At 42.1% G+C, this 27,902-nt stretch overlaps 3 protein-coding genes across 5 annotated transcripts; 2 read left to right on the top strand and 1 right to left on the bottom strand.

Moving 5' to 3' along the window:
* Positions 1–342: 342 nt before the first annotated feature.
* Positions 343–8,510, top strand: LOC140549688 (cation channel sperm-associated protein 1-like). The gene is made up of 18 exons (XM_072673438.1): positions 343–486; positions 843–981; positions 1,119–1,182; positions 1,379–1,477; positions 1,611–1,718; positions 1,960–2,052; positions 2,359–2,458; positions 2,597–2,708; positions 3,188–3,388; positions 3,765–3,878; positions 4,058–4,217; positions 4,385–4,620; positions 4,954–5,017; positions 5,309–5,369; positions 5,453–5,498; positions 5,928–6,015; positions 6,200–6,314; positions 6,600–8,510. Exons 1-18 carry the CDS (start codon positions 343–345, stop codon positions 6,627–6,629), a joined length of 1,974 nt encoding a protein of 657 aa, XP_072529539.1. The 3' UTR covers positions 6,630–8,510.
* On the bottom strand, positions 8,032–16,455 carry LOC140549185 (uncharacterized). 3 transcript variants are annotated; one of them, XR_011978963.1, is made up of 11 exons: positions 16,284–16,455; positions 15,473–15,693; positions 14,898–15,046; positions 14,129–14,379; positions 12,616–12,814; positions 12,369–12,462; positions 11,665–11,726; positions 11,261–11,418; positions 10,642–10,754; positions 9,727–9,843; positions 8,032–8,423 (listed from the first exon to the last, which is right to left on the bottom strand). XR_011978963.1 is itself a non-coding variant. In XM_072672572.1 (8 exons), the coding sequence occupies exons 2-8, from the start codon at positions 15,666–15,668 to the stop codon at positions 11,293–11,295; spliced, it is 1,077 nt and encodes a 358-aa protein (XP_072528673.1). In that variant the 5' UTR covers positions 15,669–15,693; positions 16,284–16,455; the 3' UTR covers positions 10,879–11,292. The 3 variants fall into 3 exon arrangements, 1 of the variants encoding a protein (XP_072528673.1); XR_011978962.1 differs by lacking the exon at positions 8,032–8,423 and having other exon boundaries at positions 8,721–9,843; XM_072672572.1 differs by lacking the exons at positions 8,032–8,423; positions 9,727–9,843; positions 10,642–10,754 and having other exon boundaries at positions 10,879–11,418.
* A 1,798-nt stretch (positions 16,456–18,253) lies between these two features.
* LOC140549687 (cation channel sperm-associated protein 1-like) lies at positions 18,254–26,420 on the top strand. The gene is made up of 18 exons (XM_072673437.1): positions 18,254–18,397; positions 18,744–18,882; positions 19,010–19,073; positions 19,270–19,368; positions 19,498–19,605; positions 19,805–19,897; positions 20,192–20,291; positions 20,430–20,541; positions 21,081–21,281; positions 21,666–21,779; positions 21,959–22,118; positions 22,286–22,521; positions 22,855–22,918; positions 23,210–23,270; positions 23,354–23,399; positions 23,829–23,916; positions 24,101–24,215; positions 24,502–26,420. Exons 1-18 carry the CDS (start codon positions 18,254–18,256, stop codon positions 24,529–24,531), a joined length of 1,974 nt encoding a protein of 657 aa, XP_072529538.1. The 3' UTR covers positions 24,532–26,420.
* The last annotated feature ends 1,482 nt before the right edge of the window (positions 26,421–27,902 follow it).

The following is a 27,902-nucleotide window of genomic DNA, read 5'->3' as shown; positions in this document are numbered from 1 at the left end:
AACTGGTCAACCAGCTTAACCAGCTAGTTTACCAGCATAGGCTGTGTTTTCACCTGGATGACCAGCTTTTCCACCACTTTGACCATCAAGGACCAGTTCAGACTATCAGAAACCAGTAACTGATTTTTTCATCAGGGAAACTAAGGCTATGCTCTAAATCTGCAGAATAAAAACATGTCATATGAATAATTAGTGCATTTTATGTAATATAATAATGTGGATGAAAATTTCAGAAATTAGACACCAATAAATATTAGATGATGAGGAAAATAAGAACTTTCCAAAAGATTAATAATATTTTAAATATTTATTCAAATATGTATTCTTTTTTCAACAGCAATGATGGTCAAAATACTGACCGTGTTGTTTGCTGTGGCCCTGGTGGTCTCCTGTGGCCTTGAAGCCCCACAGAGGTCAGCGTGCAGCGGAGTAGATAGGCGCGGCGTGGTGGACATCACTGAGGAGCAGCGTGTTAACAGTAACACTGTGTGTATCTCCTTCTACTTCTCCTCTCTGAAACCATGACTTTACACCCATATGTTTACAATCCAGAACCCAGAACACACACTAGTGCAGGGGAGCCCGAGCCTAGTGCTGGAAGGTTGGAGTCCAGCACAGTTTACACACATTCTACACATAACTGCACTGGTTACTGCTAGGTGTGTTACAGCAGGGAGCTCTTCAAACTGTGTTTGACTGGGATATTAGTGTGTGTGTGTGTGTGTGTGTGTGTGTCTATGAGTCTTCATAATCATGTTCTTAATGTTGAACCATAAAATAAGCATCATGAGAATATCCATCAGTAATGCCAGCGTTGATCATGAACTGCTTCTGTCTTTCAGAGCGTTTCTCAGTGTCTGCTGGGCAGCCAGCTGGTGTTCGATCTCAACGCCACTCTTCAGGAGAGCAAACACCTGAACCGCCGCTACTTCGACTGCCCAAAACCAGAGCAAGGCGTGCCCTGCTTCTTCTACAAAGACCGTAAGACCCCACTCATACTGCAGACTTCCCTCATCCCCTCTACAAAGTGTGCTAGTGATCTAAGTTTATCTAACTCTCCCTCTCTCTCTCTCTCTCTCTCTCTCTCTCTCTCTCTCTCTCTCTCTCTCTCTCTCTAGTCTTCTATCCAGTCTTTGGTGTGAAGGAGAATGTCTCTGGAGAACTGGTCAGGTTCCTGGGCAGGTAAGAATTATAATCATTATTCCATAGATTTCTCATATTACTGCTCTTTCGCGTCATCTGGGTGTAAAAGTCTCAAAACTTTTAACCATTAAAATAAATAAATCTCCTTCATTTTCATCCTCTTATCAAACAAACCACACTTTAACCTCAATCCCAAACTTTATTCCTCTGTGTGTGTGTGTGTGTTTCTTCACAGCTACACCTTTAAGGTAGTAGGTGGGGGTCCATATTCCAGAGACAACATCCGTGGATACAGTGAGGAGGAGATCCAGCACTACAACAGCTTCAATGACAGGTTTCTACATCAGATAGACTGAATGTGACAGTTCAGATTCCACACCACTGACTTACCAACTACAACAGTCTGTCTAACTGCTATGATCAATATTAACTACTGCCCTGTGTGTGTGTGTGTGTGTGTGTGTCAGTGCAAGCCTCGAGGAGACTCTTATTTGGACGTTACAGAACATTCCAGACTCTGTTAACGTGACCAAAGAGGGCTTCATTGTAATGCGTAACTCCTTCAACTGGGTCAGGTGAGAGCTCCCACTGCTGATTCTGTTTAAAACGAACTGTGTGTGTGTGTGTGTGTGTGTGTGTGTGTGTGTGTGTGTGTGTGTGTGAGAGAGAGAGAGAGAGAGAGAGGGAGAGAGAGAGAAAGAGAGAAGAGAAAACTTTTGACTGTTTGACTTTGAGTGGAGTTACATCAACAGCTCCCTCTTCTGTTATTCTACAATAATGAACTGTGTGTGTGTGTGTGTGTGTGTGTGTGTGCAGATGGGTGTGTCAGAGAAACTCTCCCTGTGGGGATCTAACTCCTCAGGGTCTGCTGGATCCAGATTTCTTCTTCCTCATTGAGGTCTCCAACAAGTACGTCCTCTTGATTTTGATTGATAGAAAATGACGCTGTAGAAAAAGAAGCTGCTTTTTAATGGAGGTCTGAAGAGAAACAGGAGTTTTAACAACAGATAGGATTTATGCAGTTTGGTCACTAGAGCTATCTGAGTTAACTTTACCTACCAAGCCCCTCACCCTCGCCCCACTGTGTACTTTATTTGAACATCACAGGTATAAGATTGTGATGAGAGTGTGCCCCCCAGTGGTGAAAAAGAGCTATGCATCAGTTTCTCTCTCAGTTTCTCTGTACTGCTTATTTGTGTGTGTGTGTGTTTGTAGGGGAGTTGACAGGAGCACATCCTGTGAACATACTGCCCTGTTTGAGCTGCATGTTCATGGACTTCCTATGATGCCACTGAGAGCCCTGTTCTACGTGGGGGTGAGAGACTTCTTCAGACATTTTACACAATATAATGGATTAGAAAAACATGTTTTAGTAGAAGAGCTGAACATTTAGAAGAACAGTCAACACACTCATTACAGACCAAACCCTTAAAGACGCTCTCTGTGTTTGTAGATGACCATGATCACCATTGTGAGCATCCTGATCTTCTACATCCTTTACAAGTGCTGTGGGTCGAGACAACAGAACCACTGCACTGTAGAACATGAGAGCCCTGTAGAAGAAGGTAACTCACAGTTACACACCTATACTCTATGTCTAGCACACAGATACACACCTATACTCCCTGTCTAACACACACAGATACACACCTATACTCCCTGTCTAACACACACAGATACACACCTATACTCTCTGTCTAACACACACAGATACACACCTATACTCCCTGTCTAACACACACAGATACACACCTATACTCTCTGTCTAACACACACAGATACACACCTATACTCCCTGTCTAACACACACATACACACCTATACTCTCTGTCTAACACACACATACACACCTATACTCCCTGTCTAACACACACATACACACCTATACTCCCTGTCTAACACACACATACACACCTATACTCCCTGTCTAATACACACCTATACTCCCTGTCTAACACACACATACACACCTATACTCTCTGTCTAACACACACTTCTGAACACACTCATCATTCGCTGTCCGTCTCTCTCTGTCTCTCTGTAGAGGATCAGTGCAGTGTGTATGAGGAGTCTGAGGTCGATGGTCTGTCAGTGAAGGATTCGTGGACGAAGGTCGAGCAGATCTACCGCCTCATCCTGGCCTTCACCCAGAATCCTCTTTTCAGTGGCTTCATTCTGTTGGTGGTTCTGCTGGATACTGTGATGCTGATCATCCAGGCCTTCCCCACTGTCAGTGTTAGAGCAGGTGTGGTCAAACACTATCTAGAGCTCATGTTCACTCTGTCACATGGTCACATTTCAGCTATTAGTTTGATATATAAACACACACACAAACACACGCACACACACACACACACACACACACACATACACACTAATATGAATACACTCTAGACATGTGCTGGGATTCAGTAGTTCAGTATAGCAACATTATCATACACACTTAGTGATTTCTAGTACAGCACAGTGTAAAAAGATGATAAAAGTAAAAAATATTATTTTGACTGCTATGTCATGTGGATGGATACACACACACAGACACACACACAGTGCAGAGGATACTACACATCTGGATTGTTAAAGGGCTTATTTCTACATGTTGTTTTGTGTGGATGTAATAGGTTGGGTGTTCTCAGCTGTGGATGCCTGTTTCCTGGGCATCTACCTCATGGAGTTCTTGCTGAAGCTGGTGGTTTTGGGGCACAAGTACTTCCTGGACCCCTGGAATGACATGGGTGAGCTGATCTGTCTCTTATAAGAGTAGTCGACATGGTCTTAAAATAACAGCCAGGTTCTGCAAACTGAAATTCATGTACAGATGATTTTGAAATCTCATGGAGCGAGTTTTTATATGATAGCATGTTAGAACTTCTTCAGAGTCTTGATTTTTTCTCTGTTCCTATTTTTCTTTCAGACTTCATCATTGTTGTGATGAGCGTGGTGGACTTTACACTGCCACTGCTTCAGTCCTCAGGACTCTTTGGCAGCAAGCAGACTTCCAGCGTCTTCCGCATGCTGAAGGTCATGAAAGGAGCGCGTGCAATCAGGGCTTTCCGTTTGCTGAAAGCCATCCAGTAAGAAAAATGACAGCTTTGTTGATGTTGTCAATCAGGCAGTTACGGGTGTCCATATCTGTGGCTTTCACTTTGAATCACTAACTGGTAAAGCTTTGGTCAATGTACCAAAAGGGGTGTTCAGTTCCTCCCATATATTAACTCGAGGACTCTCTCTCTTCTTCTAGCTCCTTCCATACGCTGCATGTGATCCTGACAACTGCTGTGAAGTCTCTCCGGTCCATCGGCTCCACGGCGTTCATCATGCTTATGATTATATCCATGTTTGCTATTTTTCTCCGGGTGCTGTACAGTGAGTCTGACCCGGAGAGGTTTGGAAGCGTGATGAGCACCATCACCACCTTGTTCCAGGTGCTGACACTGGATGACTGGTCCCTGGTCTTCAGCACCAGCAATTCCAAAGGTGAGGGCTCATGTCTTTCTAGTAGTCAACAAGTCACATGAGAAACTCACTAAAGTCATGAAAAAAGAATCAAATAGAATAGGTCTGATTCTGTTTTGATTCAGGAAATGATTCAATGCATCAGATCTTGCAACAGTTCAGTTGAATTAATTTGTGACGATTCAGAGTAAATGTAGCTTAAGGGACTGTTGATTGGCTCACCTTCCCCCTTTTCTAATAATTTGAATATTAAACAATATTAATAAAATATTTATAACTTGTAACTGCTGTCTATTTTCTAGAATTTTAAACAAATATATATTTGTCCTCTATTTTGTTTTCTACATCTAACAGGAGCTTCTCACATCATGGTCTTCCTTGTGCTGTACATCTTAGTGGAGAACCTAATTCTCCTCAAGTAAGTTACCTGGAATAACCTCTCAGTGTTCCCAGTTTCCTATTCTGTGACCATTACAGTACAAAATGATGTCTACAAAGGCATTTCCTCATCTGGCTCTTATTTATAATAGTCGAAAGTCAAGGCAGTGAGATCTATAAAGCATTTAGCCAGTCATCCCACCACACTGTTAAACTCAAGACCATCAATGAGCAGCAAAACCTCTCACATCACCAGTCAGATGGTGTTGATTATCTCTACTCAGTTCATGTTAATGTTTCTTTATTCACTTCTTTTTCCCTGTTCTTCAAGCATCATCCTTGCAGTATTAGTGGACAACTTAGGACTCACAATCAACACCACCAATCAGCAGGTACACAGAGTTCAGACTCCTGCAATGTAGAATAAGTCCTAGATGTGTAATGGTTCAGTATTCTAACTAACCTCTGATTTCAGATCCAACATACTCAAGTGGATGAAGACGAGTATATCAAGAAGATCGGTAAGTGTGTAAGACAGCATGGCTTACCTGACAGAAGGGCTGGCTGGTAAAACAATGACTACTACTTTTTGGTAGTAAACGATTGATTGATAAATACTCTCTGTTCAATAGAAGGAGTTAACAGACCATAAGACCACAAGTAAATTCAACAAGTTTACTGCAGTGTTTTAATAATAAATAACCCACATAAATAACCCATGGATGATCCTCCCTGGAGGTTTCTGCTAACTTATAAAAATACAGAATATCTGGACATTAACTTACACCATACATACATACATTATACATACTAAGCCTAGAGGGAGCTCGCAACACAGCAATCATGCTCGACACCATCTTGGTCTTAAGTTCTTAAAAAGGCTTAAATTAGCTTGTTCTTTAATGTTCTTTACTGATTCTGTGATTTATGGTTCTCTGTCACTTCAACAGAACTGGAGCTGAGTGAGCCTCAGTCAGAGGAGGAGTCGTACCAGGAGGCTCTCAGACAATCTTTCATTGATAAGAAATACAGCAAGAGGTGAGAGACACTGTTTCAGTAATATCCATATGCTGTTGCCTCAAGCGTAGTAATAGGATCGGGATATGACATCATATTCTTAGAAAATGTAGAAAAACCCAACTATAGTGGATGATCATTAAGTCACACTGCCTCAAGCTCACACTGCTTTTCTCTGAAGGACTGCTGTTTGTTGTGTTTATAGGAAGACGGAGCTCATGATGAACTACCTGAGCGTATTGTCCAACATGGAGCAGACCCAGTTCTCAATCGGGTCAGAAGCTTTTTTAATGGAGAAACTGGTGGAATGCAGCTTTAAGGTAAGGAGCTTTTTCATATTCATGCCATTTCAATTACAATACCAAAAAAAAAAGTAAAGTTCCTTCTGATATTGAATATTGTGAGAACAACACTAACAGTTATAATAGAAATATTTTTCAACTTTATAAAAGTAAAAAAACTCTATAAAAGAATAAAATTCAACACAGTAACGTTCCTGTTAAAATAACAAGAAGTGTAAATATCCGTAAGGCACTTCATTAAAACTGTAAAAACTGTATTTATCCTTATAAAGGAGTTACTGAGGTTTTTCTTTTTTCTTTTAGGGAGAGGAAGTAGAGACTGACAGCAGTTGAGATCTGATCTACACCCAGCTGTTGATGATGTGGAAAAGTGCAAACACTTTATTTAGTGGCATGTAAAGGTTTGGACTCTTTTGTGAGGTAATGTCCGCAGGCAAGCATCAGGTGTACAGGCACCCCACATACTCTGTTCGGGCTCAGCCTAGAACAGATAATGCAGGAGGACTGCGTGGACCCAACACACGCAAGGTCCACCTTTGGGGTGCTGTGCAAATTTCCATCAGGCAAAGGGCAAGTTCAGAGAGGCCCTTGGTCTCATAGACCTTGGTGACCCTGGGACCAACCATCTTTAAAGTAGATGGTCTAAGAGTTGGCCAGGATGAGAGGTGGCAGTCAGGTGTGGGGATACACACAAGTCCCCAGCTGGCAGCTGCATCGTTGGAGTTTATCCCAGTAGATGAGAGGGTCGCCTCAGTGTGACTTCCTGTTGCAGAGAGGAAAGCTCTGACTGTTGTGTGTCTGTTCTGCTCCACAGCAGTTCAGAGTATTCGGCCCTGTTTGGAGAAAGTGGGTGGAGTTCGCAACAGGTTTCCATTCACTGCCTCCATTCTTCTGCTGGGTGACTTCAACGCTCATGTAGGCAACGACTGGGAAACCAGGGGAGGAGTGATCAGAGGGGAACAGCCTGCCTGATCTTAACTCGAGTGGTGGGATGTTATTGGACTTCTGTGCTTGTCACAGTTTGACCATAACAAACACCATGTTCGAAAACAAGGTTGCTCAGAAATGGCACCTTGGGCCAAAGGTCAATAGACAATTTGGGTTTCTGTCATTTGACCTAAGGCCATGTTTCGGACACCTGGGTAAAGAGAGGTTCTGGTCTGTAAACTGATCACTTCTGGTGGGTGGTGGATCAGGGCAATGGGGAAACCTGCCAGACGGCCCCGGTAGGCCCAAACGAGAAGTGAAGGTCTTCTGTGAAAGGCTGGCAGTGGACTCTGTCCAAACTGATCTCAACTTCCATCTCCAAGAGAACTCCATAGATGTTCTGGAAGAGGTTGGGACATGGAGTCCAAATGAACCCTGTTCAAGACCTCTGTCATGGAAACTGCTGTACATAGCTGTGGCTAAAAGCTTGTTATGGCGGTAAAGGATGCCGTCATGTGGAAGAAGGAGGCTTTCTGAGCTTGGCTCACTCAGGGTACCCCATATTCCACTGACAGGTTCCAACAAGCAATAAGTCTGCAGCTTTGGCAGAAGCTGAAGTGAAATCTAGGGCATGTATGGAGTTTGGAGAGACCATGGAAAATTACTTTAGGGTAGTTCCTTAAGGACGTTCTGGAAAAAACTCGACAGCTCGTAAGGGAAAGGAGGGACACTCTCCAAATTGTGCTCAGTAAAGGAGGTGAAGCTCTGAACTCTTAATATGTCGGGTGCTGGACAGAACACCTTGGTCAGGAACCCTGGGTAATGGCCAAATGAGTTTTCTCTGTTGAGTAGCCGTGCTCACTCTCGACAATCAAATGAGAAGCTCTGATATCTGGGAGAAGCTCTGGGCATCCCATAGTGGGCGCCTGGGCTTCTTTTCTTGCCCTATTGCTACCGCTACCCTGCAATAGACTAATCAGATCATAAGATCATACTGATGACCTCAAAAGAGCAGTGCATGTAAGATAAGGCCCAGGAATCTCACATAACTTTTCAGTGGTTATCCGGTGTCGACCAGAGGAGGATGGGTTCCCCTGTTGAGTCTTGGTTCCTCTCAAGGTTTCTTCCTCCTGTTCTTAGGGAGTTTTTCCTTGCCACTGTTGCCATTGGCTTGCTCACTTGGGGCTTGGAACCGGATCTCTGTAAAGTTATGCACAGTAACAGAAACTTTTGCATGCCACTGTACATGACTCACTTCACCATGAAATAAAGTGACCTTCCACTGCTTCTCTGTACATGCTGTTTTCTTTGAAATAGTAATAATAAGTAGATCCAGAAAAGACAAGAAGAAAATGAACAGTGTACTTCAGTGATCACCAGTGTCACCCCTAAACCACTTCAAGCTTTTAAGACAGTTAAAGATTACTGGGAAAAGACTGTTGATGTTGCAGTTCATGAACAGATCACAAAATGTAATAAATAATGGTTTAATGTCTTATTTAGCGCCCTTACTCTGGGTTATAATGGATAAACTGGCCTAGTAAAGTATCCAGGAAGAGCGCTCTGCGTTCTGTAGATTATTTTAGTTAGCTATTAATAATTTTACTGTTTGTTTACTGACAATTATGAACATAAAGGTAGTAACATGAACTTTAAACACCCAAATTTAATATGTCATGGTGTGTAGAGCTTGTAGGCAGAGGTGGACGTAAACACAGGTTTTTAATGCAAAGAAAACTAAACAGAACACAAAGAAATATAAACAAGGGAACAAACCAGAGACTGAAACTAACAAAAGAAACAAACAGAAACTGAACAGAAAAGCTAAGCTAAACTAAACTAACACACTGTGAACCAACATGAACACGAATCAACAAGATCACATACAAGACCAGACAAAGGAAGGCTGGAACAAAGGGGTACGTATACACAGGGGCAAACGAGGAACACCAGGGACTAACAAGGGGCGTGGCTACAGAGTTGGCACAGGTGGGATCACTAATAAACGAGGTGTGGGTTCTGCTTCTTTTTTGCTCTGTTTGTTTCTTGTCTGTCCTAGCCCCTCCTGTTCATTAGTGTCCCCACCTGTACCTCCTCTGTAGCCACACCCCCTTGTTAGTCCCAGGTGTTCGTTTGCCCCCGTGTATAAGTACCCCTTTGTTTCAGCCTATAACACTATAAACAAGACAAGAAACAAGCATATGTTTACACAAAACAAAGGCATGACTGTATATAAAGAGAGGGTTTAACATGTCCAAAATAAGAGGTATTGAACCTAGCATTCAGCAGACTTCACTAATGTACCTACATCTAGTGCAAACCCTCCTTAGAAATCTAAATACTGTTACTGGAGCAAAGTTAATATCTTTAATTTTAGAAGAAACACTGGCTAAGCGATGTCTGCAAACATATGGGCATAGAGTGCACATGCTCATATAACAATCAACACAACTGAAAGAAAAGCTCAACCTTGAGTTATTACACACATAGGCATGTAACTGACCTCATCAAAGTTTAAGTACTCAGCTGAAAGACTCTCCGATAAAACTTTGTAGACTTCTTTTATTTCAGTTGTGCTAAACAGGTTCTGATCCAGCAGTGCGACAGATGAAGGCTCAATCTGAAACAAATGTACACATTCATTGAGGAGTTAGATTTTTTTTTTTGGTGCAGAATCATAACTTATTGAACGGTCTTCTACTGTTTTAGCTTGTCATTGTGTTTAACTTCCTAAAACTCTATCTAAGTAAATGTACAGTCATGAAAAAAATAGGACACCCAATGAAAACCCTGGTATTTTTTCCTGCTTGTACACCTCAAATGGAAATCCAACCTGTGGGCTCTCTTTCTGATGGTAGATGCTGTACTTTGACATAAACTGTGCTACCTGTAGATCCTGCAAATGCATTTTAGGATTGTTGAATATTGCTGATATTGACTGTCTCAGACAAAACCCTGTCAGTCACTCGGGCCGCTGCTATACGTGTAATGCCCAGAGTGGACACATTTACACTTTCCACTGCTGCCTGCGGATGCTGCGGCCTCGCCGCCTTAAGCTGAGTCTTCGTCATTCGCTGCTGTTCTTCTTCCTCCAGTCTCTGTGCAGACGAGAATTATCCACAATTCCATTTACCTTACAGACCATATTACTGTGTATTACATTGTACACCAAACTACCAGGTCTATGGTCTCAATCAAAGAGCAAGGCCAGTAATGCTCTCTTGATCTCTCGGGCACAGATCAGCACTAAGGAGGCCAGTAGTAGCAAAAGTTTAAAAATAACTCTATAGAAATCATCGCAACAGCACTTTCCTCATGTCAAACATTTTACCTTTTCTTTCAGCCTTTAAAAAAAGGTCTGGTAACAGACTATAAGGCAGAGAGAGAGAGAGAGAGAGACAGATAAAAAGAGAGAGACCTGCAGCACATGTTTCAGCTCTTTCAGTCTGCTGGAGCCACGGCTCGCCAAAGCTCGAATTAGAGAAGGAACATCTGTCTCAGAATCAGTTGGTGTGGACTCATCCATGGAATCTGTGTCATGTAACAGTCTGCATAAAACCGCTGATACATTTTAGAGATGTGCTGGTGATGTGATATTACAACAGACATAAGATTAAATTACAACAAGACAAATATTAAACGATCCTATTCATTTATTCTACACCCATGCACTGAATCATTGGTGTAAATCTCAGAGAAGAAAGATTTAATTTGTTTAGGTTTCTTTTAAAAACTATTCAAAGCATTGTGAATCCTCAAATCGTACCAAAGAATTTGACCAAATTTCTATCAAATCTGAATTGTACCAAAGAAATATATGATCTGATTGTTTTGATTTGGATTGAGAATCATCTGTATAAACACACTGAATACACAATTCTGAATACACAAGTCTGAAAACACAAAAAAGTAACGTAATTACTATTACTGATCAATTATAAGATTCCAAAATCAATGTAGTTAAATTGTCAGCTTCAAATAATGGCATCACTATACATCAAGGCTCTTAATTTCACATGTGTGTGTGCATATCTGACCTCTTCAGGTCCTCAGAAGGGTTTCTATCTTTCTACAGGCTGTAGCAGGGGTCTGCTGACAGAAGAACTGAAGGTGACAGAGGCCTTGCTGGCAGTGATGCCATCTCTAGCTCTTCTAGCAGTGTTTCCCTCTGCAGGTCTGGCATGGAATTGCATCCCTGAGAGATTTACCAGAAAAGCACAAACATTTACTGTTCCTCTGAGGAACAGTGTATTCAGCATGGGTACTAAAGGGCCAGTCTCCAGCCAAGTTGGAAAGCTGGTGGTTTCCCTACTCAGACACACCTGATTGCACTCATGAGGTAATTACCAGCCAAAGTGGGTGTGTTGAAGCCCTTCAGGACTGAAACTAAGACAACAGCTAGAAGCTTAGGTTAGTCAAGGTTAATGGTAAATTTGGTTACCTTCAGCCTGGTAACAGGGCAATGTTCTTCTTCTAGCTTTGTAGGTACAATGGCAGTGCTGCCTAAAACACACATCATACACAGTGTGAAAAACTGAAAGAGAGAAACATAGAGATGTACAGGGGCACAAAGAATGACAGTGAGGTTTTTTTTTTCAAAAGCTTGGAATTTGTATTTTTAGCAAAACCAATTTGTGGTGGGTTTGGGGTATGTTCAAAATGCAGCTTATTGGCTAGACCTGGGCTGCTTTCAGTTGTTCAAATCATTAGCAGGAAGACCGTACATGTTATTATAATGATTAAGAAAGCTATACAGCATAAAGACTGAAGCTATAATAAAAGTAGTATCCAGAATGCTTTATTTGTCAAAAATGGTGGTCAAATCTTGCAGCAGATTATTTGACAAAATGACTGCAAACATATATCACCATTTATACAAGATTTAGACAATGCATCATGCCTAATTTAGCTTAATCCATACTGTCACTCTAAGCAAACAGTTCTTTGAATATATGAATCTCTAAAATAAAACTGCACCACTTTTTTTTACTTTAATAATGATATTAATAATATAATAATACTATCATAATTGTCATGAAAAATAACAAAAACATTTAACAAGACAAATGATTTTGGAGACCCCTGAAGATCAGACTTTGGAGTGGTAGTGTACTGTATGTGTATGCTAACACAGGCTCATCATACTGCGCGTCTCCATACTGCTGGCTGTCAGCTCTGGATGTGATTGCATGAGGTCATACACCTGCGCCAGATCCAGTGGTTTAATTTTTTCTTGGATCTGAAGGGAGAAAATATTTAGTGAGTAATAGGGAGTAATATTTCACCGATCTATGCCGATCTTTAAAACATCTTTCTCTCGTTCACACACACACACCCCAATATCCACTAGCTTACAGGAACGCACAACAACCTCTGTTAGGTCTGTATCTACCTTCCTCTTCTGTTGCCTGCTTGCCATGTGTTTCTTAGGTTTACTGTGTGGGCGGCTGTCTAATCTGTGAGGAACAACTTTGGTGTGCATCTGTGGAGAACCCAGTCTCTCTCCGTGCTCTCCGTCTCTTGACTTCACAGCACCTCGCGTAGCCTTGATCCCCATGGCAACATTGCGCTGGATTGAGTGAGCATTCAAACTGCAAACAGATACAGAGAGAGATTATTTACCTTAACATTTTTGCCATATATCCCACCTCCAGCCATTAACAGGTACAGAGAAAATGCATTAATTGTAATTAAGGAACAGCACAAGCCCCTCAAACATTTATTAAACACCCCCTGTCTTCGCCACCTATCAGACAGCCTCACAGTTCACTATAAGCCTTGGGGCTCCAATCTTATTTGAAAAGGTGGGTGTGCAGCTACAGACAACCATTGGTTCAGGCTTATTTTTTTTATACTAGAAGAACCGCTTCTAGTACCGCGAGTCTATGTGTAGCCCATGTCACAGCCTGGCTGAGAAGTAGCGTTCTGGTATAATTAATACAGAATAACGCACTGCGTTCACGGCCTTTATTCCTGCTTCCCTGTCTCCTTACTCAACACCCATATTCCAGGATCTACCAAAACCCCCTGCACTGCCCTCCAGCAGATGTTCTCACCTGACCCTTTTCAACCTGCACCAGGAACGACAAGCCAAGGCCAATGGGCAGGAAAAGGATTGGCGGATGGTCTGGAACTTGACTACTGCACCTGGAGTAGTGGTAGACTCAAGGATGACTCTACAAGATGCTACAGAAGCACTCAAGAAGCTCTTCAATTTTGTGTACAAATTTTGCTGGAGTTAAAAAGGTGTCCTGCACTGCAAGATGATGAGTGAACGTGCGACTGTCAAGCGACAAGCTGTGTTGGGTACTGTGTCAGATCAAGAGCCACACCCCAGGAGCTCGACCCCCAACCCACCTTGGGTTTCCCCTTTGGGTATTTCCCCAAGGAACAGTCTCAGGATGGCAGTCTAAAGCATGCATTTGACAAAGTGAGAGCACTTAATGATTAAATACTCCAGCCAGGAGTCGCCCTGTCATGGGATTCCGAACTGATCAGGGCACGACCTTGTTTTCCCTATTCTAATTACTACATTGTTGAAAGCCCTGAGGTGTCCATAAAGTCAACACAAGCATTGCTAGATGCAGGAGAATTTGCTCTTGGCTAAGGAACGGCAATACTGCACCAACAACAGGAGTACAGTCAGTTATGTGGCCAGTTCTGTTGGCGTAAGGGTGCAGAGTGAGGACACGGGAGCAGGTGCATTTGTACTACTAGCACTCCATCAGATTAACATAAATAGCTTTTTAGCTCATTTGCTTAATTGCGTACTCCAGCTCAGTTGTACACTTTGTACACTTTCTGGAAGTGTATCAACTGTCAAACGTGACAGTTAACACAGAAAAAAATATAATCACAATATCTAATTATCTAGAGGCTAATGTAGATATAAAAATGCCTCTTACAATCTGCTGAGGTCCATGGCCAAGTGAGAGGCTAGGCGACTGCAGTTGACCTGGTGGCTGAAGACAGCACACTTCCCCAGCCTCTTTAACATGTGTAGGTAATGCAGGTAGAGCTGCTCACAGATGCACAGGACCTCAGCAAACATCTGGCTGCGCATCTCCTTATTCTCCTCTGAGGTCAGTGTGGGGTCAGCTGGAAGCCCACGCAGGTCCCCCCAAATTAGACTCAATTCTGCCATCATTACTTCTTCCTGCGTACAAACAGCAGTACGCACTGAATCTGCTTGAGTCACTGTCACACACATATGAAATACATTGATCAGTCATAACATTACTACCACCTGCCTAATACTGAGTTGCCCCCCCCCTTGTGCCACCACAACAGATTGAACTATGTCTCCACAATACCTCTGAAGGCATCCTGTGGTATCTGGCAGCAAGATGTTAGCAGTAGATCCTTTAAGTCCTTTGGAGCACTTTTGGTAGGTACTGACCACTGCATACCAGAAAAACCCTACAAGACCTACCTGATGTTTTGGAGATGTTCTGACCCATCTAGCCATTGCAATTTGGTCCTTGTCAAAGTGTCCATTTTTCCTGCTTTTAACAAATCAACTTCAAGAACTGACTGTTCACTTTCTGCCTAATACTTCCCATCCTTTGACAGATACCATTGTAGATGAAGAGAATCAATGTTTTTCACTTCACCCACAAGGGCAAACTTACTTCCAGCGTAGTCGTCATTCATTCAGAATAATGAAAGACTGACCAGTGTTTCCCGGTCTTCAGAGGAGATGGTGTGGACGGTCTGCTGTGTGATTTTGTTCCTCAACTGCTGGCAGAATTCTGACAGAGAGGCTGGAACGTTTGTTAGATCTTTAAAGGTTGAAGACTCTGTTCTCTCTTCCTGGACCCTGCCTAAGAAACATAAGAAAAGGACTTATTTGTCATAGGATTACATTATATTTGTATTACACTATACACTTACATTGTAAACCTTTCTATATGATATTATTACATTTATTTTATAAACATTACATATGGACACCCATGCATCACACAACTATGGTTCTATGGACGGTGTGCTTCTTTTTATACTGGTAACAACTTATATTCTTTTATATATTTTGAAACATTGCTTTGGAAAAAGAGCTGAGGTAGGGTTGGGCACTGATGTTGAGAGACATGGTCTCCTTTGCAGTTGAAGTGTTTCTACAGTTTTCTGCACCCCAAGCTAAGCATCCTGTATTTTTAATGGCAATGTGAGGCTAAACATCATGCTATGTCCAGCACAGAGAGTAAAAGGAATGTCCTCTAAAAAAAAAGGAGGGAAAAAACACAAACCTGTCGCCTTCATTTCATTCATGTCTGTGTTACCAAAAAGTGAGAGGGAGCCTAGAGCATCCTGGAAATACTTCTGAGTGTCGCGTGTGTGGGTCAGGATCTGGGTCATGGAGAGTGTCATGCCCTTGTGCTCCGATTTCAGCCGGCAGCTTGTGTCTGTGGCAGCACTGCGTCTATTCATCACTCCTCTGCTCATTCTCACACATGCTGGCAAAACAGACCTGAATGAAAAAAAAATGAACATTTTTATATTTTTATATTATAAACAAATAAATAAATATGTATTGTTTATTTTAGAAATGCAGTGTAAATTGCTGAAAGGTCTAGAAGATGCACCAGTGTATAAAGCATAAACAGGTGTCCCAGAGTATACTGCTTTTAAACGTTCGTAATTTTTTAAAAAGATTAAAAAATATAAAAAAATAACAGTAAGTACAGAAAACCTGCATAAAGTATTTAAATGTAGCTACTTTTATTATCCCATGAGCCACTTTTATTCTTCAGACAGGGAGCTATACCAGCAGGACTACATAGCTACCGAAGGTGGCGCCAGTTTTGTACTACACTCCTCTTTATTGGTGCTTAAAACGTCTAAATCAGATCTGTACTTTAGTCTAAATGACATATTCTCGTGTTTATTCCCCCTCGTAATAAGATCCTAAAAATGTTCTGGTCTATAAATAACAACAAATGAACGTTAAAGGTGGTAATATCGTCCACTTCCCGGGGAACTTCTCCCCTGTTGGTCCATCGCCATTACTGTAGCACTGTAATGCGCTTCACTTGACCTCGCAGATCTGTAGCTAGCTACCTCAGAAGCCTTTGCAGGAAAGCTGCTTCTCTCACAGGAAAAATAAAACTCCGAAAAACTCAAATAAAAATAATCCAACTGGCTTTTGTCCGCACAGAGGTTTAGCTGTAAGACGCGGTGGCTAAAACTAAAAGCCTACTCCCGCACTTCCTGCGCTGTCCGAGCAGGTCCCGTTTCCATAGAAACCACACCCACACTCAATCACTGCTCGACAGCATGAACACACACACACACTCACACACACACACACACACACACAATGGACTCCTGGACTGCCAAGTTCAAACACTAGAAGCTCAATAAGCTTAAAGCTATCGGCTTTAGCAGCTAATGCTAGTTAGCTTTACAGTCAGGGTCAGGATATAAGCAAGTCACACCCTGAGCAGATACTTTTGGTACCCATCATCAAGCTCATGATTCTGTTTGAATATCTGATCACACTTCTGTCAAGAGTTGGAGTAGAGTTCAGTTCAAGTTGTTGATTTCCTGGAACAGACCCAACTTTTGAGGACAGTCCACATGTTTTCAATAGGATTAAGGAACCTGGAAGAAGAACCTCTATTAAGGTCCTTTTTCTTAAGAGGTTTCTTCGCCGTTACAAACTGAAGAACTTCCAAAGGTTCCTCAGGGATCTTATACTTTTAATAGGGTACATGAATCTAATGTACTGTGTATATAAAAATAAGCCATCGGGCACTGCTTTGGTAAGAATGTGGGGTCCTTAACTGAAAGGCAGGATGGGTAGATGCTACTTTACAATTATTTAGAATTAAGGCTATATATATATTTTTGATCAAATATGTTTTATCAAGTCATTTTCATAAAATAAAAAAATGTCAGGCATCAGAAAAGACCCACATTGTCTTTAATCAGACTGCTATAACAAATGCATAAAGAACACATGAAGAGCTCCTGTTGAAGACAAGATAAAAAAACAACCATATAAAGACACCTTAAATGCAACACATGTAATCACTCCCTGAAGAAAGTAATGTAATCATGTGATTATGACGTCGTTTGTTGTTCCATAGCAACGGAATGAGAACGTACATGTGATTACGTCATAGTCAGTGAAGACGTTTAGTTCATAAGCTGATCAGATGAGCTGAGAGTGGAATCAGCGGGATTAGGTAAGTGTTAGATCTACATGTAGGAGAGAGATAGTAGGGGATGTATGGTGGAGGTTAAAGACTGTGTGCTGATATTATTATTATTATTATTATTATTATTATTATTACTGAATAACAGACTGAACTAGTTCCCACAGTCCTCACACTTCCACTCCATCCATTTAGCCATGCTTTAGTTAGGACTGACTGAAATTCCTCACTGGATCCTGGTTCTACAAATGTTAGGAAGTGAAATATCAGTGCTTTAGCTTTGTTGAAATGAGAGCTGGTGCTGAAGAAGTTAAAAACCTAATCTAATTCTGCTGAAAAAACAGCCTGACCAGCTCAAACTGGAGCAGTTTAGCTCTTTACCAGCGTAACGTGTGTTTGAGTTTGATGGTTTAACTGGTTTACCAGCATGATAACGCTGACCAAGCTAGTCGACCAGCTAGTCCAAGCCAGTAGCTCATAAACCAGCTAAACCCTCAACTCTAAATAAAACATGCTGGTCAACAGATAAACTGGTCAACCAGCTTAACCAGCTAGTTTACCAGCATAGGCTGTGTTTTCACCTGGATGACCAGCTTTTCCACCACTTTGACCATCAAGGACCAGTTCAGACTATCAGAAACCAGTAACTGATTTTTTCATCAGGGAAACTAAGGCTATGCTCTAAATCTGCAGAATAAAAACATGTCATATGAATAATTAGTGCATTTTATGTAATATAATAATGTGGATGAAAATTTCAGAAATTAGACACCAATAAATATTAGATGATGAGGAAAATAAGAACTTTCCAAAAGATTAATAATATTTTAAATATTTATTCAAATATGTATTCTTTTTTCAACAGCAATGATGGTCAAAATACTGACCGTGTTGTTTGCTGTGGCCCTGGTGGTCTCCTGTGGCCTTGAAGCCCCACAGAGGTCAGCGTGCAGCGGAGTAGATAGGCGCGGCGTGGTGGACATCACTGAGGAGCAGCGTGTTAACAGTAACACTGTGTGTATCTCCTTCTACTTCTCCTCTCTGAAACCATGACTTTACACCCATATGTTTACAATCCAGAACCCAGAACACACACTAGTGCAGGGGAGCCCGAGCCTAGTGCTGGAAGGTTGGAGTCCAGCACAGTTTACACACATTCTACACATAACTGCACTGGTTACTGCTAGGTGTGTTACAGCAGGGAGCTCTTCAAACTGTGTTTGACTGGGATATTAGTGTGTGTGTGTGTGTGTCTATGAGTCTTCATAATCATGTTCTTAATGTTGAACCATAAAATAAGCATCATGAGAATATCCATCAATAATGCCAGCGTTGATCATGAACTGCTTCTGTCTTTCAGAGCGTTTCTCAGTGTCTGCTGGGCAGCCAGCTGGTGTTCGACCTCAACGCCACTCTTCAGGAGAGTAAACACCTGAACCGCCGCTACTTCGACTGCCCAAAACCAGTGCAAGGCGTGCCCTGCTTCTTCTACAAAGACCGTAAGACCCCACTCGTACTGCAGACTTCCCTCATCCCCTCTACAAAGTGTGCTAGTTATCTAAGTTTATCTAACTCTCCCTCTCTCTCTCTCTCTCTCTCTCTCTCTCTCTCTCTCTCTCTCTCTAGTCTTCTATCCAGTCTTTGGTGTGAAGGAGAATGTCTCTGGAGAACTGGTCAGGTTCCTGGGCAGGTAAGAATTATAATCATTATTCCATAGATTTCTCATATTACTGCTCTTACGCATCATCTGGGTGTAAAAGTCTCAAAACTTTTAACCATTAAAATAAATAAATCTCCTTCATTTTCATCCTCTTATCAAACAAACCACACTTTAACCTCAATCCCAAACTTTATTCCTCTGTGTGTGTGTGTGTGTTTCTTCACAGCTACACCTTTAAGGTAGTAGGTGGGGGTCCATATTCCAGAGACAACATCCGTGCATACAGTGAGGAGGAGATCCAGCACTACAACAGCTTCAATGACAGGTTTCTACATCAGATAGACTGAATGTGACAGTTCAGATTCCAAACCACTGACTTACCAACTACAACAGTCTGTCTAACTGCTATGATCAATATTAACTACTGCCCTGTGTGTGTGTGTGTGTGTGTCAGTGCAAGCCTCGAGGAGACTCTTATTTGGACGTTACAGAACATTCCAGACTCTGTTAACGTGACCAAAGAGGGCTTCATTGTAATGCGTAACTCCTTCAACTGGGTCAGGTGAGAGCTCCCACTGCTGATTCTGTTTAAAACGAACTGTGTGTGTGTGTGTGTGTGTGTGTGAGAGAGAGAGAGAGAGAGAGAAAGAGAGAAGAGAAAACTTTTGACTGTTTGACTTTGAGTGGAGTTACATCAACAGCTCCCTCTTCTGTTATTCTACAATAATGAACTGTGTGTGTGTGTGTGTGTGTGTGTGCAGATGGGTGTGTCAGAGAAACTCTCCCTGTGGGGATCTAACTCCTCAGGGTCTGCTGGATCCAGATTTCTTCTTCCTCATTGAGGTCTCCAACAAGTACGTCCTCTTGATTTTAATTGATAGAAAATGACGCTGTAGAAAAAGAAGCTGCTTTTTAATGGAGGTCTGAAGAGAAACAGGAGTTTTAACAACAGATAGGATTTATGCAGTTTGGTCACTAGAGCTATCTGAGTTAACTTTACCTACCAAGCCCCGCCCCCTCGCCCCACTGTGTACTTTATTTGAACATCACAGGTATAAGATTGTGATGAGAGTGTGCCCCCCAGTGGTGAAAAAGAGCTATGCATCAGTTTCTCTGTACTGCTTATTTGTGTGTGTGTGTGTTTGTAGGGGAGTTGACAGGAGCACATCCTGTGAACATACTGCCCTGTTTGAGCTGCATGTTCATGGACTTCCTATGATGCCACTGAGAGCCCTGTTCTACGTGGGGGTGAGGGACTTCTTCAGACATTTTACACAATATAATGGATTAGAATAACATGTTTTAGTAGAAGAGCTGAACATTTAGAAGAACAGTCAACACACTCATTACAGACCAAACCCTTAAAGACGCTCTCTGTGTTTGTAGATGACCATGATCACCATTGTGAGCATCCTGATCTTCTACATCCTTTACAAGTGCTGTGGGTCGAGACAACAGAACCACTGCACTGTAGAACATGAGAGCCCTGTAGAAGAAGGTAACTCACAGTTACACACCTATACTCTATGTCTAGCACACACATACACACCTATACTCCCTGTCTAACACACACAGATACACACCTATACTCCCTGTCTAACACACACAGATACACACCTATACTCTCTGTCTAACACACACAGATACACACCTATACTCCCTGTCTAACACACACATACACACCTATACTCTCTGTCTAACACACACATACACACCTATACTCCCTGTCTAACACACACATACACACCTATACTCCCTGTCTAACACACACATACACACCTATACTCCCTGTCTAACACACACATACACACCTATACTCTCTGTCTAACACACACATACACACCTATACTCTCTGTCTAACACACACATACACACCTATACTCCCTGTCTAACACACACATACACACCTATACTCCCTGTCTAATACACACCTATACTCCCTGTCTAACACACACATACACACCTATACTCTCTGTCTAACACACACTTCTGAACACACTCATCATTCGCTGTCCGTCTCTCTCTGTCTCTCTGTAGAGGATCAGTGCAGTGTGTATGAGGAGTCTGAGGTCGATGGTCTGTCAGTGAAGGATTCGTGGACGAAGGTCGAGCAGATCTACCGCCTCATTCTGGCCTTCACCCAGAATCCTCTTTTCAGTGGCTTCATTCTGTTGGTGGTTCTGCTGGATACTGTGATGCTGATCATCCAGGCCTTCCCCACTGTCAGTGTGAGAGCAGGTGTGGTCAAACACTATCTAGAGCTCATGTTCACTCTGTCACATGGTCACATTTCAGCTATTAGTTTGATATATAAACACACACACAAACACACGCACACACGCACACACACACACACACACACACACATACACACTAATATGAATACACTCTAGACATGTGCTGGGATTCAGTAGTTCAGTATAGCAACATTATCATACACACTTAGTGATTTCTAGTACAGCACAGTGTAAAAAGATGATAAAAGTAAAAAATATTATTTTGACTGCTATGTCATGTGGATGGATACACACACACAGACACACACACACAGTGCAGAGGATACTACACATCTGGATTGTTAAAGGGCTTATTTCTACATGTTGTTTTGTGTGGATGTAATAGGTTGGGTGTTCTCAGCTGTGGATGCCTGTTTCCTGGGCATCTACCTCATGGAGTTCTTGCTGAAGCTGGTGGTTTTGGGGCACAAGTACTTCCTGGACCCCTGGAATGACATGGGTGAGCTGATCTGTCTCTTATAAGAGTAGTCGACATGGTCTTAAAATAACAGCCAGGTTCTGCAAACTGAAATTCATGTACAGATGATTTTGAAATCTCATGGAGCGAGTTTTTATATGATAGCATGTTAGAACTTCTTCAGAGTCTTGATTTTTTCTCTGTTCCTATTTTTCTTTCAGACTTCATCATTGTTGTGATGAGCTTGGTGGACTTTACACTGCCACTGCTTCAGTCCTCAGGACTCTTTGGCAGCAAGCAGACTTCCAGCGTCTTCCGCATGCTGAAGGTCATGAAAGGAGCGCGTGCAATCAGGGCTTTCCGTTTGCTGAAAGCCATCCAGTAAGAAAAATGACAGCTTTGTTGATGTTGTCAATCAGGCAGTTACGGGTGTCCATATCTGTGGCTTTCACTTTGAATCACTAACTGGTAAAGCTTTGGTCAATGTACCAAAAGGGGTGTTCAGTTCCTCCCATATATTAACTCGAGGACTCTCTCTCTTCTTCTAGCTCCTTCCATACGCTGCATGTGATCCTGACAACTGCTGTGAAGTCTCTCCGGTCCATCGGCTCCACGGCGTTCATCATGCTTATGATTATATCCATGTTTGCCATTTTTCTCCGGGTGCTGTACAGTGAGTCTGACCCGGAGAGGTTTGGAAGCGTGATGAGCACCATCACCACCTTGTTCCAGGTGCTGACACTGGATGACTGGTCCCTGGTCTTCAGCACCAGCAATTCCAAAGGTGAGGGCTCATGTCTTTCTAGTAGTCAACAAGTCACATGAGAAACTCACTAAAGTCATGAAAAAAGAATCAAATAGAATAGGTCTGATTCTGTTTTGATTCAGGAAATGATTCAATGCATCAGATCTTGCAATAGTTCAGTTGAATTAATTTGTGACGATTCAGAGTAAATGTAGCTTAAGGGACTGTTGATTGGCTCACCTTCCCCCTTTTCTAATAATTTGAATATTAAACAATATTAATAAAATATTTATAACTTGTAACTGCTGTCTATTTTCTAGAATTTTAAACAAATATATATTTGTCCTCTATTTTGTTTTCTACATCTAACAGGAGCTTCTCACATCATGGTCTTCCTTGTGCTGTACATCTTAGTGGAGAACCTAATTCTCCTCAAGTAAGTTACCTGGAATAACCTCTCAGTGTTCCCAGTTTCCTATTCTGTGACCATTACAGTACAAAATGATGTCTACAAAGGCATTTCCTCATCTGGCTCTTATTTATAATAGTCGAAAGTCAAGGCAGTGAGATCTATAAAGCATTTAGCCAGTCATCCCACCACACTGTTAAACTCAAGACCATCAATGAGCAGCAAAACCTCTCACATCACCAGTCAGATGGTGTTGATTATCTCTACTCAGTTCATGTTAATGTTTCTTTATTCACTTCTTTTTCCCTGTTCTTCAAGCATCATCCTTGCAGTATTAGTGGACAACTTAGGACTCACAATCAACACCACCAATCAGCAGGTACACAGAGTTCAGACTCCTGCAATGTAGAATAAGTCCTAGATGTGTAATGGTTCAGTATTCTAACTAACCTCTGATTTCAGATCCAACATACTCAAGTGGATGAAGACGAGTATATCAAGAAGATCGGTAAGTGTGTAAGACAGCATGGCTTACCTGACAGAAGGGCTGGCTGGTAAAACAATGACTACTACTTTTTGGTAATAAACGATTGATTGATAAATACTCTCTGTTCAATAGAAGGAGTTAACAGACCATAAGACCACAAGTAAATTCAACAAGTTTACTGCAGTGTTTTAATAATAAATAACCCACATAAATAACCCATGGATGATCCTCCCTGGAGGTTTCTGCTAACTTATAAAAATACAGAATATCTGGACATTAACTTACACTATACATACATACATTATACATACTAAGCCTAGAGGGAGCTCGCAACACAGCAATCATGCTCGACACCATCTTGGTCTTAAGTTCTTAAAAAGGCTTAAATTAGCTTGTTCTTTAATGTTCTTTACTGATTCTGTGATTTATGGTTCTCTGTCACTTCAACAGAACTGGAGCTGAGTGAGCCTCAGTCAGAGGAGGAGTCGTACCAGGAGGCTCTCAGACAATCTTTCATTGATAAGAAATACAGCAAGAGGTGAGAGACACTGTTTCAGTAATACCCATATGCTGTTGCCTCAAGCGTAGTAATAGGATCGGGATATGACATCATATTCTTAGAAAATGTAGAAAAACCCAACTATAGTGGATGATCATTAAGTCACACTGCCTCAAGCTCACACTGCTTTTCTCTGAAGGACTGCTGTTTGTTGTGTTTATAGGAAGACGGAGCTCATGATGAACTACCTGAGCGTATTGACCAACATGGAGCAGACCCAGTTCTCAATCGGGTCAGAAGCTTTTTTAATGGAGAAACTGGTGGAATGCAGCTTTAAGGTAAGGAGCTTTTTCATATTCATGCCATTTCAATTACAATACCAAAAAAAAAAAGTAAAGTTCCTTCTGATATTAAATATTGTGAGAACAACACTAACAGTTATAATAGAAATATTTTTCAACTTTATAAAAGTAAAAAAACTCTATAAAAGAATAAAATTCAAAACAGTAACGTTCCTGTTAAAATAACAAGAAGTGTAAATATCCGTAAGGCAGTTCATTAAAACTGTAAAAACTGTATTTATCCTTATAAAGGAGTTACTGAGGTTTTTCTTTTTTCTTTTAGGGAGAGGAAGTAGAGACTGACAGCAGTTGAGATCTGATCTACACCCAGCTGTTGATGATGTGGAAAAGTGCAAACACTTTATTTAGTGGCATGTAAAGGTTTGGACTCTTTTGTGAGGTAATGTCAGCAGGCAAGCATCAGGTGTACAGGCACCCCACATACTCTGTTTGGGCTCTGCCTAGAACAGATAATGCAGGAGGACTGCGTGGACCCAACACACGCAAGGTCCACCTTTGGGGTGCTGTGCAAATTCCCATCAGGCAAAGGGCAAGTTCAGAGAGGCCCTTGGTCTCATAGACCTTGGTGACCCTGGGACCAACCATCTTTAAAGTAGATGGTCTAAGAGTTGGCCAGGATGAGAGGTGGCAGTCAGGTGTGGGGATACACACAAGTCCCCAGCTGGCAGCTGCATCGTTGGAGTTTATCCCAGTAGATGAGAGGGTCGCCTCAGTGTGACTTCCTGTTGCAGAGAGGAAAGCTCTGACTGTTGTGTGTCTGTTCTGCTCCACAGCAGTTTAGAGTATTCGGCCCTGTTTGGATAAAGTGGGTGGAGTTCGCAACAGGTTTCCATTCACTGCCTCCATTCTTCTGCTGGGTGACTTCAACGCTCATGTAGGCAACGACTGGGAAACCAGGGGAGGAGTGATCAGAGGGGAACAGCCTGCCTGATCTTAACTCGAGTGGTGGGATGTTATTGGACTTCTGTGCTTGTCACAGTTTGACCATAACAAACACCATGTTCGAACACAAGGTTGCTCAGAAATGGCACCTTGGGCCAAAGGTCAATAGACAATTTGGGTTTCTGTCATTTGACCTAAGGCCATGTTTCGGACACCTGGGTAAAGAGAGGTTCTGGTCCGTAAACTGATCACTTCTGGTGGGTGGTGGATCAGGGCAATGGGGAAACCTGCCAGACGGCCCCGGTAGGCCCAAACGAGAAGTGAAGGTCTTCTGTGAAAGGCTGGCAGTGGACTCTGTCCAAACTGATCTCAACTTCCATCTCCAAGAGAACTCCATAGATGTTCTGGAAGAGGTTGGGACATGGAGTCCAAATGAACCCTGTTCAAGACCTCTGTCATGGAAACTGCTGTACATAGCTGTGGCTAAAAGCTTGTTGGTGGCTGTTATGGCGGTAAAGGATGCCGTCATGTGGAAGAAGGAGGCTTTCTGAGCTTGGCTCACTCAGGGTACCCCATATTCCACTGACAGGTTCCAACAAGCAATAAGTCTGCAGCTTTGGCAGAAGCTGAAGTGAAATCTAGGGCATGTATGGAGTTTGGAGAGACCATGGAAAATTACTTTAGGGTAGTTCCTTAAGGACGTTCTGGAAAACACTCGACAGCTCGTAAGGGAAAGGAGGGACACTCTCCAAATTGTGCTCAGTAAAGGAGGTGGAGCTCTGAACTCTTAATATGTCGGGTGCTGGACGGAACACCTTGGTCAGGAACCCTGGGTAATGGCCAAATGAGTTTTCTCTGTTGAGTAGCCGTGCTCACTCTCGACAATCAAATGAGAAGCTCTGATATCTGGGAGAAGCTCTGGGCATCCCATAGTGGGCGCCTGGGCTTCTTTTCTTGCCCTATTGCTACCGCTACCCTGCAATAGACTAATCAGATCATAAGATCATACTGATGACCTCAAAAGAGCAGTGCATGTAAGATAAGGCCCAGGAATCTCACATAACTTTTCAGTGGTTATCCGGTGTCGACCAGAGGAGGATGGGTTCCCCTGTTGAGTCTTGGTTCCTCTCAAGGTTTCTTCCTCCTGTTCTTAGGGAGTTTTTCCTTGCCACTGTTGCCATTGGCTTGCTCACTTGGGGCTTGGAACTGGATCTCTGTAAAGTTATGCACAGTAACAGAAACTTTTGCATGCCACTGTACATGACTCACTTCACCATGAAATAAAGTGACCTTCCACTGCTTCTCTGTACATGCTGTTTTCTTTGAAATAGTAATAATAAGTAGATCCAGAAAAGACAAGAAGAAAATGAACAGTGTACTTCAGTGATCACCAGTGTCACCCCTAAACCACTTCAAGCTTTTAAGACAGTTAAAGATTACTGGGAAAAGACTGTTGATGTTGCAGTTCATGAACAGATCACAAAATGTAATAAATAATGGTTTAATGTCTTATTTAGCGCCCTTACTCTGGGTTATAATGGATAAACTGGCCTAGTAAAGTATCCAGGAAGAGCGCTCTGCGTTCTGTAGATTATTTTAGTTAGCTATTAATAATTTTACTGTTTGTTTACTGACAATTATGAACATAAAGGTAGTAACATGAACTTTAAACACCCAAATTTAATATGTCATGGTGTGTAGAGCTTGTAGGCAGAGGTGGACGTAAACACAGGTTTTTAATGCAAAGAAAACTAAACAGAACACAAAGAAATATAAACAAGGGAACAAACCAGAGGCTAAAACTAACAAAAGAAACAAATAGAAACTGAACAGAAAAGCTAAGCTAAACTAAACTAATACACTGTGAACCAACATGAACACGAATCAACAAGATCACAAGACCAGACAAAAGAAGGCTGGAACAAAGGGGTACGTATACACAGGGGCAAACGAGCAACACCTGGGACTAACAAGGGGCGTGGCTACAGAGTTGGCACAGGTGGGATCACTAATAAACGAGGTGTGGGTTCTGCTTCTTTTTTGCTCTGTTTGTTTCTTGTCTGTCCTAGCCCCTCCTGTTCATTAGTGTCCCCACCTGTACCTGTACCTGTAGACTTTTAAGTTATCATCATCAACCGTGCTTAACATCATCAAAAGATTCAGAGAATCAGGAACGATCGCCGTGCGTAAGGGTCAAGGCCGTAAAACTCTACTGGATGCTCGTGATCTCCGGGCCCTTAAACGTCACTGCACCTCAAACAGGAATGCCACTGTCAAGGAAATAACAGAATGGGCTCAGGAATACTTCCAGAAATCATTGTCAGTGAACACAATCCACTGTGCCATCCGCCGTTGCCAGCTGAAACTCTACAGTGCAAAGAGGAAGCCATTTCTAAGCAAGCTCCACAAGCTCAGACGTTTGCACTGGGCCAGGGGTCTTTTAAAATGGAGTGTGGCAAAATGGAAGACTGTTCTCATTTGCCATCTCCACATCATTGCATTCAGTTTTTATTCACAATTTGTTTGGTGTCCCAACTTTTTTGGAATCCGGTTTGTATATATATATATATATATATATATATATATATATATACCTGACCAAAGCTGACAATATTGACTGACCAGCATGACAAAGACCAGCTTAGGCCATCTTTAACCAGCCACCAGCAAAAGTTTCAAAGGTCTTTAAAACTTGCAGTGACTTTGTGTGCTGATTGAGCCCTACATTACTTAAAATAAGGTTATATTATAGATGAGGCTGATCAAGGTAATTGGTCCTAA

Source organism: Salminus brasiliensis, chromosome 2 (assembly GCF_030463535.1).
Source record: "Salminus brasiliensis chromosome 2, fSalBra1.hap2, whole genome shotgun sequence".
In the NCBI taxonomy this organism is placed as follows: domain Eukaryota; kingdom Metazoa; phylum Chordata; class Actinopteri; order Characiformes; family Bryconidae; genus Salminus; species Salminus brasiliensis.
The sequence above is the reverse complement of the archived record's forward strand: the minus strand, read 5'-3'. Positions and strand labels throughout refer to the sequence as shown.

Excerpts from the sequence above, each read along its gene's own strand:
- LOC140549687 (XM_072673437.1), top strand. The coding sequence starts at position 18,254 with ATGGTCAAAATACTGACCGTGTTGTTTGCTGTGGCCCTGGTGGTCTCC. Across the intron at positions 18,398-18,743 it reads AGCGTGTTAACAGTAACACT|AGCGTTTCTCAGTGTCTGCT; the intron begins GTGTGTATCTCC and ends TCTGTCTTTCAG. Across the intron at positions 20,292-20,429 it reads GAGCCCTGTTCTACGTGGGG|ATGACCATGATCACCATTGT; the intron begins GTGAGGGACTTC and ends CTGTGTTTGTAG.
- LOC140549688 (XM_072673438.1), top strand. The coding sequence starts at position 343 with ATGGTCAAAATACTGACCGTGTTGTTTGCTGTGGCCCTGGTGGTCTCC. Across the intron at positions 2,709-3,187 it reads TGAGAGCCCTGTAGAAGAAG|AGGATCAGTGCAGTGTGTAT; the intron begins GTAACTCACAGT and ends GTCTCTCTGTAG. Across the intron at positions 5,499-5,927 it reads CGAGTATATCAAGAAGATCG|AACTGGAGCTGAGTGAGCCT; the intron begins GTAAGTGTGTAA and ends TCACTTCAACAG.
- LOC140549185 (XM_072672572.1), bottom strand. The coding sequence starts at position 15,668 with ATGAGCAGAGGAGTGATGAATAGACGCAGTGCTGCCACAGACACAAGC. Across the intron at positions 14,380-14,897 it reads CTGAAGACCGGGAAACACTG|GAAGAAGTAATGATGGCAGA; the intron begins GTCAGTCTTTCA and ends GTTTGTACGCAG. Across the intron at positions 12,463-12,615 it reads GCAGGCAACAGAAGAGGAAG|ATCCAAGAAAAAATTAAACC; the intron begins GTAGATACAGAC and ends TTCTCCCTTCAG.